Genomic DNA, 18439 nt, shown 5'->3' with positions numbered 1-18439 from the left:
ACCAGGAGTGATATCTATTCATGTTACCTAAGAAGCAATGATGCAGTATAATTTTCAGAAGATGCACATAATCTAGAAGCTGCATCTTCTCACTTAAAAAAGTGGGAAAAGAATGAGACACATGAGAATACTTCTGAGTACCAAAGGCAGGTTTTCTCTTCCTCTAGATTTCCCATGTGCACATGCATGGGAGTGCATAAGGAGGCCAGAGTCAATCACTTTCTATGCTCGTTACTTTTGTAGACAAGGTCTCACTGAAGCTCTAACCCTGGAGTTCAAGAATCTAGCTAGAGTGGCTGGCCAGCAAGTCCCTGGGACCAGCCTGTCTCAACCTTCCCAGTGCTGGTATTGCAGGAACATACCACAGTACCAAATAGCCTCAGTGCCTAACATAAGTGATGTGAAAATCAAATAGAAACATGGGTAAGATACTCACCGCAGAAGGTTAGTCAGCAGTTCAGTGGTAGAATGCCTGCCTAGCAGGTGTCAAGACACTGCATATTATACAAATTCAATAAACAGTTATTTTATAATGGATAAAAACTGATGACAAGGAGGTTTCTTAGAGATGATGAAGGTACACTGAAGTATTTTTATACAGTGGTTGTAAACAAGAGTCAACCTTTCTGAGAGACAAATTGGCAACTAGTATCTAAACACTTGAAAGTAATCATATCCAATGGACTTTTGGAACATCTTTCTATTCTTAAAAAATAATAGAATTCAAAATGAAAAGAATGCTAAGTAACAATAGTCATGGATCTATTCACTGATCTCTTTGTCAAATGCTTTGTGCCCTGATAATATAAAAATAAGCAAATAGATCCAGTCCCTGGCTTAAAAGCTAGGTAAACAACCAAGCAATAAAGTACAGTAACTGATAAGAGCCACCATGATTAAGTACAGGGCGCTAGGGTGTGCATAGAAGGAACACCTACCATTCTCTGGGAGTGGAGTCAGGGAAGCTTCCCAAAAGTAACATTTAAGCTGAGACCTGAAGGATGAGTAGGAATTAGTTAGGTAAAGAGTGAAGGAAAAGTGTTCCAGGTAAAGCATCTGCCAAAGTTTAAAGGCCAAAGGGGTCACAGCGTGTGAGCTCAACTCTGAGCAGTGTGCAATGCAGGAAGTGGGAGAGAGTCAAGGCTCAAAAGGCTAGCGGGACTGACTCATTCAGGATCTCACAGCCAAACTTTTAATTGTAGACTTTATTCTAAGAGTAATAAAAACTGAATTAAAAGCAAATACTTCATAATAAATAGAATTAGTCATCAATAGTCTTAATATAGCAACAGAGTACACAAATTTAAAAGAATGAAAAATGGTTTAAAAAACACAGAAAATACAGGAGGGTTGTACAATTCTGTAACTTTACTAAAAAGTCACTGAATTATTAAGTTATTTAAGCAGATATATTTCAGGATTTGTAAATTATACCTCAATAAATATTTCATTTACTTATTTGAGGGGATTTTTGGGGGGAGTAAGAGTCTCATGAAGCCCAGCCTAACCTAGAACTTGAATTTTCCTTGTTCCTACCAAGCACTAGTATTACAGGTTTATGCCACCATGTCTGACTTAATGTGGTGCTGAGAACGGAACCCAGGGCTCTGTGTATATTAGGCTAACTGAGTTATAACCTCAGCCTAAATGTGTCTCTTTAAAAAGTTAATATAAATGCCTACTAAACATCTGAATAATGCTTAACCTACCTAATACTAAAACATAAAACCAAGCCAAATTCTAGAGAAGATACTACTTCTTTCTTCCTAAATTAGTAATTATTAAAATTGAAATAAGATATCCTGTGTTAATCAGGTCACAAGAAATGAGCATTCTTAAATGATGCTGGTTGGAATAAATGTTAATTGGAATAACCTTTTCACAAAGCATAAATATGTAACAGTGGTCTGAAGAGTATTTATACCCTGTGTTCCAATAATTGCATGTCTTGAAATTTAACAAGTGTTCCAAATGTATTAAAATATCTATGCCAATAGTATTCACTTCAATGTAGTTCACTGTAGAGAAAAAAAGATGGGAAAAGCTATATGCCCACCAACAAGAGTAGAATGAGTCATAATATAACTTCTCCATGTAGCCATTCTTGACAGGACACTTAAGACAAGTTTATATATACTAAGCAGCCTTTCAGCTTATAATATATAATGATGGCAATCTTAGCACTGGGGAAACTAAATCAAGGTCACAAATTTGAGGGTGTTAGAGGTAACAGAGTTCTGAGAGAGAGAGAGAGAGAGAGAGAGAGAGAGAGAGAGAGAGAGAATACAATGATGAAATGATAATATGTACTTTTATTTTCTTCTCCATACTTTTTTTACATCTCCCTATTTCATACAATGTTATGTGCTATTCCTTGAGTGTGTGCAAGTTTGCAAGACTGCCTTCAATACCTGCAACAGTATCACTTTAAGTATTTATACTTCACAGAAATCAATTTTATATTTGTCTTGGCTTTGTTTCCTCTGTTGAAGAAGAAACGTTGAAGAAGGAGCGTGTGGCCATATCTGAATGTTCAATTCAATGTATCTCTTTTATCTAGCATTATTAAGACATAAGATATGGAGGCCAGCAAGACAACGCAGCCAGTAAAGATGCTTGTTCCCAGGTCTAGTGACATGAGTTCAATCTTCATAAACCACATGCTAGAAGGAGAGAACTGACTCTCCTAAGCTGTTCTCTGACCTTCATGTATATCCTGTGGCATATGGGTATACACATAAATATGTATACACGGCAAATAAATAAGTATTTTAATAAGTTATCTAGTGTATGTTCATTGGTGTTTTGTCTGCATGTATGCCTGTGTGAGGTGTCAGATCTTGGAGTTACAGACAGTTGTGAGCTGCCATATGGGTACTGGGAGTCAAATCCAGGTCCTCTGGAAGAGCAGTCAGTGCTCTCAACTACTGAACCATCTCGTTAGCCCCTAAAGTAAATATTTTTAAAGAAATAAAATTGGAGTCGCCATTGGACCAGAGTGAAAGGTCAGGTTAGGGGGCTCATGAGCATGCGGAACAGAAGATGGGGGTACTGGCATCCATCTTCATCCCAGAACTCCACCCATGTTGGCAAAATGAGCAACGCATGTGTCTTAAAGGGAAAAGTGGTGCTTTAGCAGGACTCTGTCAGCCCCCACCTGAAACATCACCTTCAAGAACCATACAATCCCAGCATGTCTCTTATTTGGACATCTGGAACAAGGTGGAAAGTGCACTCACAGCCAGCTGCAAAACAGGGTCTTGCAGCTGGGACACTCCAGCCCTGTCCCAGGATCTAAAGGTGCTGCAGGCTATTCCCAGGAAGATGCTATAGTGGACTGCTTCTTTCAGAGACAGCACAGTCAGCAGCTTCTGGCAGAAAGAAGTGATGGCTACAGTCTAGTAGCAAACATTGATGGAGGGCGGGATAATATTCATGCAGAACATTGGGTTAAAAAACAAAATCTCTGTTTCAGTTCTGAAACTCTTCTAATCACTGACTGCCTCCAGTGATTGTCTCAGAACCCTCAATTGCTTACTTCGTTTGATGTAAACAAGAGTCACTTGTTTTAAAGAATGGTCATTATAATGTTGTAATTGAGTCATTTACCATGCTGGTGTTATATAGCAAATTCATAAAAAAGAGAAAATATATTTAATAAATTATGAATTCCCCAATCATATGTTTTCTTTTCCCTTGATAATAGCCTTGCTGTATTTGACATGCTATCTTTAAACACACAATACTTCTCCCTGGGCCTGTTGAATAATTGGGATTACAAATGCACATCACCATGCAATGTAACTTAAACATTAAAACTTTGGTGGAACTTGGGATAAGCAACTATCTAAAAATATATCACACTCAATTTTATTGCTTACATCAAGAACAAATAAGATTAAGCTTTGTTAGGTGATTTAGGATCATAATTATGAATTATAAGGTAGTAGTGAGTTTGAAAAGGATACATTAAGTACAAAAGAGTGCTAAATTCTTTCCCCTCCTACCTCCCTCTTTCTGAAGTGTCTCCCTATGTAGCTTAGGATGGCCAGGAACTCACTATTCATTCAAACTAGTCTTAAACTTACAATCTTTCTGCCATTTCCTCCTAAGTGCCGGGATTACAAATGTACAACACCCAGCTTGCTCCAATCCATTAGCCTTTGCCAGTTACTTATTTTGGCTTCTCTTGCCATGAAATCACCAGCCTTAATTTCCCAGCCTTACGTGTGTGTGTGTGTGTGTGTGTGTGTGTGTGTGTGTGTGTGTGTGTGTACGCATGCATGCACAAATGTGTTTTCAGTACCTGCAAGTTTCCATTTTTATTTTGCCGTTGATGATCTTCAAAGAGGAAGAAAATTAAATATCTAAGTTCATAAGAACTATGTATAAATTAAGGGCTAATATGCTTCAAATAAGAACATCACCTAAAACTGATTTGCACTCACTTGGACGATTCTGTTTGAGGCTGCAAAAGTTGAATTCAAAGAACTCCAAAGAGAATGTACTTACTCTTTCTTGATTATATCTCAAGTCTCATTCCTTTACTCAATTAGCAATTAAGACCCCAGATCACAAGCTACATGTGCTGTTTCTCTCAACACACCATGAAGAGAGATGTGGAGCAGGAACCGGGGGGGGGGGGGGGGCTTCGGCTAGTTTAAGTTCTTACACCAGCTTTGTAACCTTTAGCATATTTTAACCATAGTACCTGCCTTTTATGAAGCTGCTCTAAAATTAAATCAGATCACAAAAACAGTAATTCTGTGACCTGGCATTAATACCAATATTAACTCAGAAATATATCCTACCCACTTAGAGGTTGGAGGTTTGGAAGATGTTATCATGGTACCAAATTTGTTTACAAAAATATTGTAAGGTACAATGACTACAGTTAATAATGTTGCCGACTTGAAAATTGCTAAGAGACTTTAAATGTTTATTATAAAATATGTGAGGTGGTAGATAATTAACTTAATTATTCTTCAATATACACATCAAGATACCATGCTATATACCACAAATACATATGTAAGTTGTGTCAATAAGCATAAACTTTTCCTGGTAAGGATGCAAACAAAGGGAAATTCTCATACATTGTTGGTAGGAATATAAGTTAGTACAGCCATTACAGGAAGTAGTATGGTGGGTTGTTTTATTTTTTTTAAAGTAGAACTATCAAAAAAAAAAATAAATAAAGTAGAACTGTCAGGTGACCCAGCAAAAGAAATCAGTATGAAGAAACGCATGCACTAACATGCTTATTGTAGTACAATCCGCAACTGCCAAGATACAGAATCAACCTAGGTTTCATCAGCAGAGGAGAAGGTAAAGAAAATACAGCACGTATGCAATGAAATAGTATTTACCTACAAAAAGGATAAAATTCTGTCATTTGCAATAACATGGATAGAATTTGAGGATGGTATGTTGTGAAGTAAGTCAGACATACAAAGAGTAATACTGTATGTTCTGAAGTCCATAAGGAAGCTGAGAAGTTGATCTAATAGAAGTTGTGAGAACAGTGATTACCAAAGCCTGAGAAAGTGTGGGAAAGGGGAAAGAGGGACACTGGTTAACAAGTACAGGTGGACAGTTAGATAGATGAAATTTTAATATTCTTTAGTACAGTATAATAAATAAGATTGATAATAAGTAATTATATACTTCAAAATGGCTTGTAAAGACAATCTGGAATTAGTGTTCCCAACACTAAGAAATGATGTCTGTCCAAGGTGATAGATACAACCATCTTTATCATATACACATTGTATGCATGTATTAAATTACCACACTGTCCTGCATAAAAATGTACAATTACTATATATAAATTAGAAATAAAATGGCAGTTTTTAAAACTTAAAACAAATTATAAAAAGAAAAATCATATCAGAAAGAATAGAGAGCAGGGTTTTGTTGTCTGTGTTGCCGCTGCTGAGATCTGAACCCAGAACCCTTAGTGTAAGAATTCTTAAATTGTTCCTATTAATTAAGAAACATTTATTTCCTTATTTTAATTTTTTTTAATGTGTACGGGTATTTTGTCTATATGATGTCTATGCCTCACATGATTCCTGATGCCCCTGGAGGCCAGAAGAGGAAGTCAGATGCCAGGGGACTAAAGTTATAGACAGTTGGGAACCACTTGGTGGGTACTGAGAATCGAACCCAGGACCTTGGTAAAAAAGAGTCATAGTTCTTAACTGGCTGAGCCCAAAAGTTGGTATCTCTTGTTTCTCTAGTCCTATATCCAATCAGTCTTATAATCCTTAACATCTGTCTCTTCCTTTAACACTACAAAAATCCCAGCTCAGACCTTAACAATAGCTTAACTGGTTCTACTCATGACCTCTGTCTTTCCTAAAATCCTTCTGGCCCAAAGCCCCTATATCAATTTTCTTAAAACACTACTGTGATCACATTGCTCAAAACTTGTGAGAACTTTCTATTGCCTTTTCATTAATCCCAAATACCTGGCTCAGCAATTCCTGCACAGCCCTAGCTACCTCTCACTTTTATCTCTCACTGTCCAAATAAATCCTCAAACTGGTCTATTTAATTCCTTCATTTAATGCAGTGTACTTTTCTGGCTTTAAGTGTTGCAGCACATAGCTCTTCTTTACCTAGGATACCTTGCTCTTCCTATCTTCAGTCTTGACCTATATATAGAAACTCAAACTTCAAAGGCTAGTTTGAGAGACACCTACTGTGATATACATCTTCATCACCATCACTTCAATATTACCTTCAAAGGTTAGACACATTTTCATTTGAATTACAACTCCAATCGCTTACTTACTGAGTGACACAGTACACATTCCTTAAATATTCCTTGTCTCAGTTTCTTCATCTATAAGACAGGGATAAAAGCAACTTTCCAACTTTCCTTTGGCACATTGTAAGGAATAACTGAGTTAAATCATGAATGTAAAGTATTTAGCATGATGCCTGGAACGGATGAGAATCCAAGAGAAATAAATTGTTGGTATTCTAATTACTACTGCTATTAGTGAACTTATATTAATCTGAACCCAGACAATACTTATGACCATTATAAACTGGTTCATGTGTACATTACTCTTATTGCCCTCACTGCCTCTATGGTGTCTATATTTGTCTTCTACCAACCCTGCTACCCAAATTACATCTTCTGATAGACAGATTAATATCTTATATGACTCAGTATCTGTGATGGTCACTCATATCTAGTAGGTAATTGTATTAGGTTGTTTTTCTTGATCCTTGACCAAACACCTAACAATAAGCTGTTTAAGAGAGGAAGCACTGGCTTTGGTTCAGAGTTCACAGATACAGTCCATCAGGGAAGGGAAGGCATGGGAGGAGAAATTTGCTAACAAGTGGGCAGATGAGGAAACAGAGAGAGGGAGTGCTGGGCTCTGCTGGACTTTCCCTTTTTCTTCAGTCCAGTACCCACCCCATGGGACAACAGTGCCACAGTTAGGATGGGTCCTCCCTCCTCAGTTAAACCTCTCTGGAAATATTTTTCACAGTAAAATTGACATTGAAGATTAACTACTACAGTGATCAAGTTATTTATGCTTAATTTAAAAATGCTGAAGAGCTGATAGTACTAATATGTCCATCATTAAAAGAGTAAATCTTCAGCTTCACAAACTTCAGTTGTTCTTTAAAGAAAAAAAAGTCAACTACCTTTTGCACTCTTCCTCACTTTTAAAACCAAGCAAGCAACCAACCAACCAACCTATTCATATAGTAAGAGATAAAACGGCAAAATACATGCATGTCAGACACTGTAGCACAAGGACCACAAGACAACTGAGCTGAGCACAGGTCTGGATGGAATCAAATAGGAAGACAATTTAAAGGGAAAGAGAAGCGGCCTGTCAGCCACACTAACAATGCTGATTGTTACTCACACAGCAGTGCCAGGATTTCTCTACACACAGGGCCAAGTATAAACAACTGCAATCATCAGACCAGGGCATATAGAACTATCTGTCATTTAGCTTAATAACTGAGTTTACTACTCAATATTTACTATAGTAAATACTACAGTATTTACATGACCAATCTTAATTGCCTACCTATGCCAAAATGACTATTAACATTCCTCAAGATTCTAAAGTATTCCAAGTTTTGACTAATAAAGCCATGTCAAATAAATATGGCTTTACCAAATATTATTCATTTACTTCAAGACAACTGATATAACAATAGCTTAATAAATGCTACTGTAACATAAAAGGTTTTCAGCAATGCCCAGGGGAAATAGTTTTACAATACTGAGTTCTACTTCAGTATGTTATCTACTAACCCTTGATTGCTTTCACAGCCAAAACTAGGCCTGGTAACCACAAAAATCAAAGGATTTACTATTGGAGTGAGTTACTATGGTCTGAAGATTTTCTATCAATTCTGAAAAATCTACCATAAAGTGGAAAAAATCCACTCATGAAAATGCTACATATTTCTACCCCTCTCATATTTGCCTAGAGCAAACCCTAAAGTGTTTCATCAGTTCTGAAGTACAATTATTCTCAAATCACAGAATCATAAAGCTTTAGAAAGTCCAGCAAGCCCCCCCCCCCATGCAAGGATTCTTTATATCACCTGTCTGGCCAAAGCTCCCCTGGCTTCTGCTTGATACAATGTGTGCTATTTTGCAAAACAGTGCACTTGATTTTTACAAACGTCTTCCCTAAACTAATGGAAATGTGCCTCTTTAAACTTCTACCCACAGATTTCAGTTTTGTATCCTGTACCATCACAAGGTGAATAGAGTAATTTCTTGAATTAGGGTAGTCATACAAAAACACACAAGAAAACTCACAAAGGAAGAAACTACCACAATATGCAACAAAATTTTGAAATTCAGGAAACTATATTGAAATCACAAGGCAACATGCTTTCAAGATATCAAACTCCTATCTCAGTTAACAAATATTAATGACCCAACTTTCTTTCATACAGTGGAAAGTCATGGTGTTCACTGAATGCCTCTTTGCAACTTGACACTACTAAATCTAATGTTAAAACTACAATTCTATATGAAATAGTTCTTCAATTGCTCATATTTTCATCTAGATGCCTGTTTTTTTTTTAAGACCCATTTTACCACACTGGTGCAATGCTAACACATGCTAGCAGGTATTCACAAATATGAAGCCCGAGACTAGAGCTATAAAGGAGTCATGGTGGAGGTGAAGGCATAGAAAAGCCCAGCAGAAAAAAAAATGCTAATTGATGAGTGTTTTCCTTCTGGAAACATGCTTTAGCGACACAGCATTTGAAGTCATGAACCATCCAAGCACAACCCATGAGCAAGAACGATCATGAGCAATGAGTGGAAGGCATAAATGTCTATAAGATGGAAATGAATTGGCACTGGTTATCAAGCAGCACCAGAAGCTTTGGGTTCTCACTGAGAAAGGTAGAAGTCCAAGAAGCAGAGATCACTGCCATCTTTTAAGGGTGGGAAGAAACCAGGGAGTAACTACCACCGAGCAGTCCAATGAAGCCTAAACTGTACGGAGCACAAGAGAGATGCCAGGGACTAGAGAAAGGCACACACAGGGCGAGACGGAAGAAGGATGCGCAGTGCACTGACTGGGTCCCTGAAACGGTGTGCGTAAAGGATATGGGTGTGGGTCGGGGGTAACCTAGGAGCCCACCCTTCCTCTCCCTGCAACAGAGCAACAGAGGGTAAAAGAAGGGGGGAGGGTGAAAAGCAAGAATGACTCATAGCCGAAAGGAAGTGCTCAAGCCATGGGAAGCATGCTACGGGAGATTTCTGAGCCAGCGCTGTGAGGGACTGGGTGCTCCGGGTGATGGAGGTTGGGGAAAAAACAAACAAACAAACAAACAAACAAACAAAAAACCCCAACGTCTGGCAGTCGCTGCTGCTCGCCGGTAAGATGAGGGTGTGGGGGGTTCGCAGCAGCCTGAGTGCCAAGGCCTGGGAAGAGGCGCGGCGCGTGCGCAGTGGCGTTCGGCGGGACCCGCTGAGGCAAAGCGGAGCCGCAGTGACAGAAGCTGGGAGCTGCCGCCTGGAGGGACTCACCGAGGCGCAAGGGCTGGAGGTGGTGCTGGGGGTAGGCGACCGCTGGACCGTGACCAAAGCCATCTAGGTGCTGCTGGGTTGTTCCGGGCAGGGCATTCTCGTCCTGAGTGTGGGGGGCGGGAGGGTGACGGAGCCGGGATGGGGGACGATGGGTGAGGCGTAGGGACGAGGGAAACGGAGAGGGAGATGAAGCCGCGGGAACGGCCTCGGGCTCCGCACCCACCACCGGACTCTCTCGCCTACTGACGCGCCGAACGGGCGGCGGGCGGGCAGGCGGGCGGTTCGGCAGCTGCGGGGCACAATGAGCGCTCCCAGTGCGCAGGCGCCACCTGTCAGCAACCGCCTCTCCCCTCGGCGCGCGCCGCCGCGGCGGCGTAACCCTTAAGTTGCCGGAAGCGGGCGGGCAGGCTGCGTGCGCCGCGCCTCGGGCCGCCGTCCCCTCCCGGGTCAGCTCTCGAGCCCTACTGCTGCCCCTGCGGCTCTGTCTGTCCCCGCTGCGCGGCGTGGGGCGAGCTGGCCAAGGAGCCCTGGAAGGCAGCCAGCCAACCGAGGGTCCTGATCTGGGGGTGGGGGTCGGTGGGAGAGCCGCTAATCCTCACTCCAGAAAGACAACCATTTTATGAGTGGGGCGCGCAACCTTAGAGAAAAACTGAGGCGAAAATCCTGAGGCGAACACGTTTTCTAGTGGAAAAGGGCTCCGCAGGTGCTATAGACGCTTTCTCTGGGCTAGACCCGGGAGACCAGCCCTCCTGCTTGGACCTGGCCCTCAAGAGGGCTCCGTCTTAATGAGCTTCCCCACCCTCCTCATCATAAAGGGCCTCAGGGTTAACGACCAGACTTTTCCTAAGAAAGATTTTTCCCCCCGGTGGTAAACACTGGAAACTTCGTAGTAGCCTCAGGCTTCCTTCCTCTACAACCTGCCTAAAGTCAGTCACTGTACCTGAGATGCTGAGGGAAGGGGCGGGCACAGAGAGCTGGACCCTGAGTTGGAAAGCTCCAACCTGCTATTTTTTTTTTAAAACCTCTCAATTGCTTCCTACTGTGAAGATCTCCACTAAACAAAGATCTTTTGATCATTGAGCTTTTTTTCTTTCCCCCATAAATTTGACTATTTCATAAATGCAAGTGAAAATGTAGAATTAAAATATTTTAAAGGAAGACATTTCTAAATGGTAAACTGCCAACATCAACCAAGCATGTAATGGAAAAATCAAGACTAAAAAGAAAAGGAAAAGTCACGCAGTGCAACCCGTTGATATATTTACACAGAGATAGTTGAGGGGATGAACTGGTAAATACCACCATCCATATCAAAGCTGTAGAAAACACTCACTTATGGACTCCAGTTTCTAAAGCCCACCTCTTTCTGTTTGTCACTCAAACAATCTTGGATCTCATTGCTCCTTTTAAACTGATAGGGCTGTCATAAGCTCTTTCTGGTTGCTGTGTGGTTAAGTGACACAAGAACCCTCTATGCTGAGTCTTTGTTCTCTCCCTGGGGCCCTGTGGTTGAAGTAATTAGCAGGGAGGTTCCATCAAGAGTCACTGAGGGTCCCTGTACTGTGCCAGTCCTCTGTAGAGTGTAGTGCAGAAAAACCAGTTGGTAGGCTTTTGCCCCCTGGTGGTGATCAAGACTGCCTATGAGATGAGAATTGAAGAACTGTGGTTCACAGATGAGAAACAACGTTATCCCCAGAGCTCCAGAGTGAACAGGAAAGAGAAGGCAAGGTTCAGAAGTAAGAACTTTGAACCAAGACTTAAGAGACTAAACAAAAAACTATGTAGAGAGCCAAGATGAGAGCTAAATGTCCCCAAATAAATGTATTTATAAACCGAAAGAGAAGTATTGTCCAAATCAGTAATTCTCAGTATGTTGATTTTCCTACTGATATGTGGTTGACAACTTGGGTTTTCTTCTATATAGTGGCATACTCTAAAGAAATTCATCTGGAAAAGGAGACATTTAAGTCCATTAACCTTACAATGAGACCAAGCACTGCTGTGAGTCAGACCTAGCTTCTAGTTCCAGCTGTGTAAAACCTTATGCAAATGAGTTGAACTTTTTGAGCTGTAGTTCCTTATTCTCTATGATGAAACCCTAACTTACAGGACTTTCATAATCAAATGAGATAATGTATACAAATTAAAAGGTCCTACATGCAGTCAAGATAATTTTCTATTCTCTGAAGTGTATTCTGAGTTCATAAAGGCCTTGTTGAATGTATATTATGTACAGGAAATATCTTCAAGCAAAAGAAAAAAATGAGACATGGTCCATGCTTTTTCTAAACTGTAGGTTAATGGTCAAGATATATATCATCTGTAGTTAAGTATAGAACATTTTTGTTCAGCATGTCTAAGGTGATGAAATTGGGTTATAAAGTACTCAACTTGTACAGTTTGTATCAAGAAGTTGATTTATTATCATATAAAAGAAATGTATCTCAGTGGTATATTAGAAACTGATACTTGAAAATTATTGCTGCATATTATCTACTGAGAGAAAGAGAATGTTAATGTATGTTATATACTAGGTACTCTTTTGTTTTTCATTTGTGCATCTATGCATATGTGGTGGAAATGTGTGTGAGTGTAAAGATGTATGTGCCTGTGGATAAATGTGTAGAGGAAAAAGGTCAATGTCAGGTGTCACTCTGTTTGTTTGTTTGTTTGTTTGTTTGTTTTCCAGAGATGGGGTCTTTTACTGGACCTGGAACTCATCACTTCAGCTACACTGGCTGGCTAATAAGCCTCTGGGATGGCTTGTCTGATGCACCGGGGTTACAGATGTGTGTCAACACTGTCTTTCTTTTTCTTTTTCTTTTTTTTTTTAAACTCTAATTTGTATTTTACCTTAACTGTGGAATGGGGAGCATGCACATGTCATGGTTCACCTGTAGAGGTCAGAGGACAACCCATGGGATATAGGTCTCTCCTTCCATATTGAGGATCATCAGGCTTCATGGCCAGGACCTTTACCCACTCACCCATCCCCACTGGTCCCCCCATGGCTATGTTAAGGAAAAAATAAAATAAGTGTCTCAAGGGTTCATAGCCTATGATCAAGGATAGATAGATAGATAGATAGATAGATAGATAGACAGACAGACACACACATACACACACACATATATATACATATATATACATATATGGATGTATATACATCAATAAATAATTGAACTATAGTTTAATGGTACTATGGATTCAATCACCTTTTCTAGACTCTGAGGAAAGTATTGTAGACATAGGAAAAGTCTAGATAAAATATAAAGTTACTTAAAAACAAAGATTGGATTGTCAGGGTAAATGTTCTTTGTATAAAATTAAATTTTAGGCTTTGGCTATAGATTCCGAGATAGCTCCTTTTTTAATTGGCCTGGATTATAGAGAAGAAATCTGTTTTCACTGTGCATTTGTTACCCGTTCTTCTCTGGGATCCATGTTCCTGATGGATCTTCTAATGATCTGAGAGGTGATATCTACTATGAAAATCCAAAAACCCTGGACTGTATCAACTTAATTTGTTTCAAGTTTTTGTGTCTGAGACTTGGTCGTCTGTGCCCAGGCTGACCTCCAACTAGATCTATAGCAGAGATTAGCCTTGAGCTGCTGATCCTCTTTCCTCTCCCTCGCAAACGCTGGGATTGTAGGTATTCATCACTAAATTTGGCAGTGATAGATTAATTTGGGAAAGAAAATCCAAAAGTAGGATTCTCAACAGAGCCAAAAAGATGAAAGAACATCCTAGTTCTGCTTACAGCTCCTTCACTCTTCCTGTTTGTAGGACCAGAGGCCTGATCATGATAGTGGAGTTCATCTCTCCAGGAGTGAAATTATAGGGGGATTTGAAATTTCTGAAGTCAACTGGTTCTTAAGCTTCAAAAGCAATTGACCTTTTCTATAGGAAGCTACTTCTCCATGTTTTACATAGCCACGACATTTCAAGAAGGACCTCAGGTTAAGAAGCAATGGCTCTCAGTCATTTTTTTCTCCACATCCTGACAGCCATAAAAATATTTGTGTGACACACTGGGTAAGTTAAAAAGAGTTAAAGACTTGGTATTTGGGGAAAAATTCATTTTCTTTCTATCATATACTTTTTAAAAAACAACAGCAATAACAAAACCCTCAAAACAGGGTCTCTAGTAGCCCAGGTTGGTCTTGTACTTACTTTGTGTCTGACACCTGCAGTGCCTGGTCCTCCTACCTTAGCCTTTCAAATACTGCAATTACTAGCTTATGCACCATGCTTGGCTTAATGATGTATACTATTCGTAAAAGATAAAATAAATGATGTATCAAGGATATTAAATATTTAATTTGTATAAGTTTCAAAATAAAATCTTTTTAAATTTTTGGAGTATCCGAGATTCCTTCTGTAAACATAGCATGTTTTAATATACAGTTTTATGACTAAAATGACAGCGTTCATTATCTATGAAAAACTGTAATGGTGACCTCTTCAAATTATTGGTAGCCATTATTGGTAAGAACTTAGTTTATACATGTAATTAATAAAAACTTAAAATAATTCTCATTTTAACATTTACAAGTATCAATATTTGTCTCTTATAGCTCATTCTTTCCTTTGTCCAACTAGAAGATAGAATGTGAAAATTTCTTGTGATAATGCGACTGTTTTACTACCCATTTAAACTTTATTATCAAATGTATATTGCAAAATAATTACAAATCTCTAATTTGCAGAGTATCCTGTGTTATTGGAACAATAATTAAGCAGCTAACTTAGACATAATGAAAAAGACACCTCAAACATAAACAAGGGGAAATAAATGTATAATTTATATAGAAAAGAAGAAATTGGGATCTGAATCCATTTAGAAGTATCTGTCGGCCTCCTGTTCCTTGGGTTCCTAGCACATGTTGTCTTCTGGTAGCTCTAAAGCTCACTGGTCATGGCAGGCAGTAATATGCACAACATCTGTCTTCTGAAAACGATGACCTGGCAGTAGTATACTCCTTAGCTTTGCTCAGCAAGTCCTTCATCAAGCCCAGTGGGAACTTATATTAGAACAGGTCATCTCTCCCTATTCTATCTGAAAACTGACAAAAATCTTCATATAATGGTTCTATGGCCCCACTCAAACCACTGTGATTTGAATAGATTAGAACTCCACCTCTTACTTAGTCACTTCCAGACTCCACTAAAATTGGTAAACTGCACCAATATTTAGAGTCCCTCAAAGTAGCATTTATTTAAAATTTTCTAAAATCCTAAAGATTGGAAATTCCCTTTCCCTAGCACATAATTGTTTTAGGAGATGACCTCCAGTCTCTATGGAAAAGACTTAATTTTCAGATTTTCAGTATGTAGTAGAGGCAATGTTACAACAAATGTGTGTTCCTAAAAGGGATCAGACTTTCCTTATTTTCAATTAAGAGAGGGAATGAGGGCTGGAGAGATGGCACAGCAGTTATGAGCACTTCTTCTTACTGAGTACATGGCTTTGATTCCCAACACCCACATGATAGCTTACAACCATCTTTAACTCCATTTCCAGGGGATCTCACACCCTTTTCTGACCTCCATGGGCACCAGACTTTCATGTGGTATGCATATGTGCAGGTAGAATACTTGTACACAAAATAAGTCTAAAGAAAAGAGAGTAGATAAGAGGTTGTAATATTATTCTAGATAAAAAGTCGTATTTCTGGCACACACACAAATAATGCAGGTACTCCTACTTGCTGATGCTGATACAGGAACGCCTATTAGTTGTATACCTATTTCCTCCAAATCGAAATATTCTCTCCTGCAGAAAGGAGAAAGTCATAAGAGCTAAGAAGAAAAGAAAACACAGAGCCCAGGAAGTAATTGAACTTAAAAGTCTCAGGAACCCCTTGAATGTTACACAAGGCTCCTCCTCAAGGTTATATAAGCTGAGGAAGAGAAAGTCTCTAGTCAGCTGAACTGAACTACCTATAAGTTGTGCAGGAAACTTCAGGGATGCATCTTTTGTGGGGCGATATTCATGGGGCAGTGGGCTTTTTGCTATATAGTTTCTTTTAGGTCAGTTGTATGTAGTCTCTCACCCATACTTCTGAACATAACCCTGGCAAGCTTATTGGTTCACTGATCCTGACCTGTGAAATAGTTTCTGTGGTTTATTATTAGTGCCCCATCTGGGACGAATAGACATTTGTTCATGTCTCCCTCAAAAAAGTCGCACAACACAGTTGGCACTTGCGCAGGGATGTCAGGCACAAAGATGAGTTGGAGAGGAGTGGCTGCATGACTCCAGCAATAGGTGATGACACAAGCAACTGAGGCTCATCTGTGTTGGGGTAGAGTGTCTTCAGTATGGCCACTTTCCCCCATGTGTTATGGGATGGTTTGCTCCTTGCTATAGTAATGGTATCATGCTCTCTACAGTGGATGATAGAACTCACAACCAGGCCAAGACATCTGAGAGTCTTTGTGGGGAATTCCAGGGAGGCCATCTTCCTCTACTTGACCCCCAGGGAAGGCATGTCTCTTTGATGAGTGGTCATTACATGAGGTCCATTACATGAGAATGCAGATGTCCCCAGAAACAACCGATGGACTAGAGAATATACTGCCCAAGAGTAACCATGTAGGATGGGATCATAAGCAGGCTGTGGTATCAATTGTGTGGCCATTGTTGTGGCTGAAAAGACATGCTATTGGGGCTCATCTATCTTCCTGGAAAGAACTTATCTACCTTAGGAGGAATTACAATGGGAAAAAGACACGAATGCTATGAGCTGTATTAGCTTCTGCTCGGCAAGAAAAGTAGAACAAAGTGAGGGTGAAATAGAGGTGATCATTTGCTAATTCTCACAGCTGGCTGGATGCAAAAGAGAGAGGGGGCAAATTAGATCTCTGCTAAACAACTCTTCCTGGGATCCAAAACCTTAGAACCCATTGGCACACTCTTTCAGTAAAAAGGAAGGAAATGAGAAAGAAGTGATAGAAGATGTTTCTGAGGTTCAACGTTCAATGCAGAGGAAAGGAAGTCTGTGATTCAGCATACAGAGACCCAACCAATGACCCAGAACAGGAAATTTTTAATACAAAGGGAATCTCAATATCTGATCTACTTAGATGGGGAAAGATTTTTAAATGAGCAATGAAAGAGTATGTTTAAGCAGAGAACTGAGCAAAATACCAATCTCTCTTTAAGACAGAGGTGGTCTAATCTAAGACAATATGAGGTAAAGAGCCCCTGATAGATACTAGCTATTATAGACACTTGTTGCCAGGTGAAGTCCCCATCATTACCAGGAACTGGATAACAAAAGGAAGGATAGTTACTACTGAGGGAACTCAGCATGAGAGGTATGTGATGCCTAGTTTACTGGGCATGGTAGCAAGGACCTTGGGACTGATGTGAACCTTTGGTGACTTTATTGTCAGAGTGAGACATGATATTTATGAGGTAGAGGAAGTCGTGGGAGATTTAAATGAATTTAACCAACTATAAATTGAGTATGTAAAGTACAAAAGCCATCAAAATGGGATTTAGAGGAGGGTAAGAAGCAGACAAAAGGATATGTTCAGGCCCCTTCAAGGCAAATTTGTGTCAAGCTGAAGTTTCTAAGGAAAAAAATTTAATAGTAAGAAAAATGCTTGCTGGTGAGCTCTTGGTAGACTTTAAAGCCTAAGCAGTAACTCATGGGAAAAAATCACAAAGCGTACTCTTGCGGTGGAGAGTTGTTGCCACAGAATATGTGGTGTGAAGTACAGTTGGATGGAGATTGCTTTCCCAGCCTCAGATCCTTTTGGCACTCAGGTGTGGCTAATGGGAAATCAAGGGCCATGGTGTCAGCATGGAGCCTATCAGAACCAGGGAGCAAGCCAGCTCAAGTATCAGGCATAGAAGGTTACAGCACAGACAAGCTCTTTGTTGAACCCGAGCCAGACCTGAACAGCATAAATTGGTCCTGTCAGAACTGTTGGGGATAAAAAGATACACGGCATCCCTGATCCCTGATCAGCAACAGCATCCCAGGATCCAGAGGTCAGAAGAATCTTGGAAAATGGCTATGGATTATGAAGGACTAAATGAGAGAGCATCTCCCAGCCATGCTGTTTGCTCTATTTATTTCATCTTGTGATAAACACCATGACCAATAGCAACTTGAGTAGGAAAGGGTTTATTTACTTGGACTCAACATCTTCATCTCAATCCTTTATTTAGAGAGGATAGGGCAGGAACTGAAGCAGAAGCCATAGAAGAGCGCTGCTTATTGGCTTGTTCTTTGTGGCTTTCTCAGTCTGCTTTTTTTTTAATAGCACCCAGAACCACCAACCCAGAAGTGGCAACACCCACAGTGAGCTGTGCCTTCCCACATCAATCATCAATCAAAATATGTACCACAGGCCAATCTGGTGAGGACATTTTCTCAATT

At 39.9% G+C, this 18439-nt stretch overlaps 2 protein-coding genes across 8 annotated transcripts in view; one reads left to right on the top strand and one right to left on the bottom strand.

Annotated features, from left to right (window-relative positions):
- The window catches only part of Ssh2 (slingshot protein phosphatase 2), a 244064-nt gene extending 233663 nt beyond the window's left edge, over window positions 1-10401 (bottom strand). Inside the window, exon 1 of one of the 4 annotated variants that reach the window (XM_006533227.4) lies at window positions 10043-10401. In XM_006533227.4, coding sequence (XP_006533290.1) covers window positions 10043-10105 — 63 coding nt within the window. In that variant the 5' untranslated portion in view covers window positions 10106-10401. The remainder of the gene's footprint in view (window positions 1-10042) is intronic. The other 3 variants (XM_030245966.1, NM_177710.4, XM_006533228.4) reach the window with 3 other exon arrangements.
- The window catches only part of Efcab5 (EF-hand calcium binding domain 5), a 126324-nt gene continuing 118215 nt past the window's right edge, over window positions 10331-18439 (top strand). For 3 of the 4 annotated variants that reach the window (XR_003949462.1, XM_017314600.2, XM_030246081.1), the window contains exons 1-2: window positions 10331-14078; window positions 18324-18419. The gene's annotated coding sequence lies outside the window, so the exon portion shown is untranslated. The remainder of the gene's footprint in view (window positions 14079-18323; window positions 18420-18439) is intronic. The other variant, XM_030246082.1, reaches the window with a different exon arrangement.

Source organism: Mus musculus, chromosome 11, assembly GCF_000001635.26.
Source record: "Mus musculus strain C57BL/6J chromosome 11, GRCm38.p6 C57BL/6J".
Taxonomy (NCBI): domain Eukaryota; kingdom Metazoa; phylum Chordata; class Mammalia; order Rodentia; family Muridae; genus Mus; species Mus musculus.
Note: the sequence above shows the minus strand (reverse complement) of the source record. Positions and strands in the feature narration are given on the sequence as shown.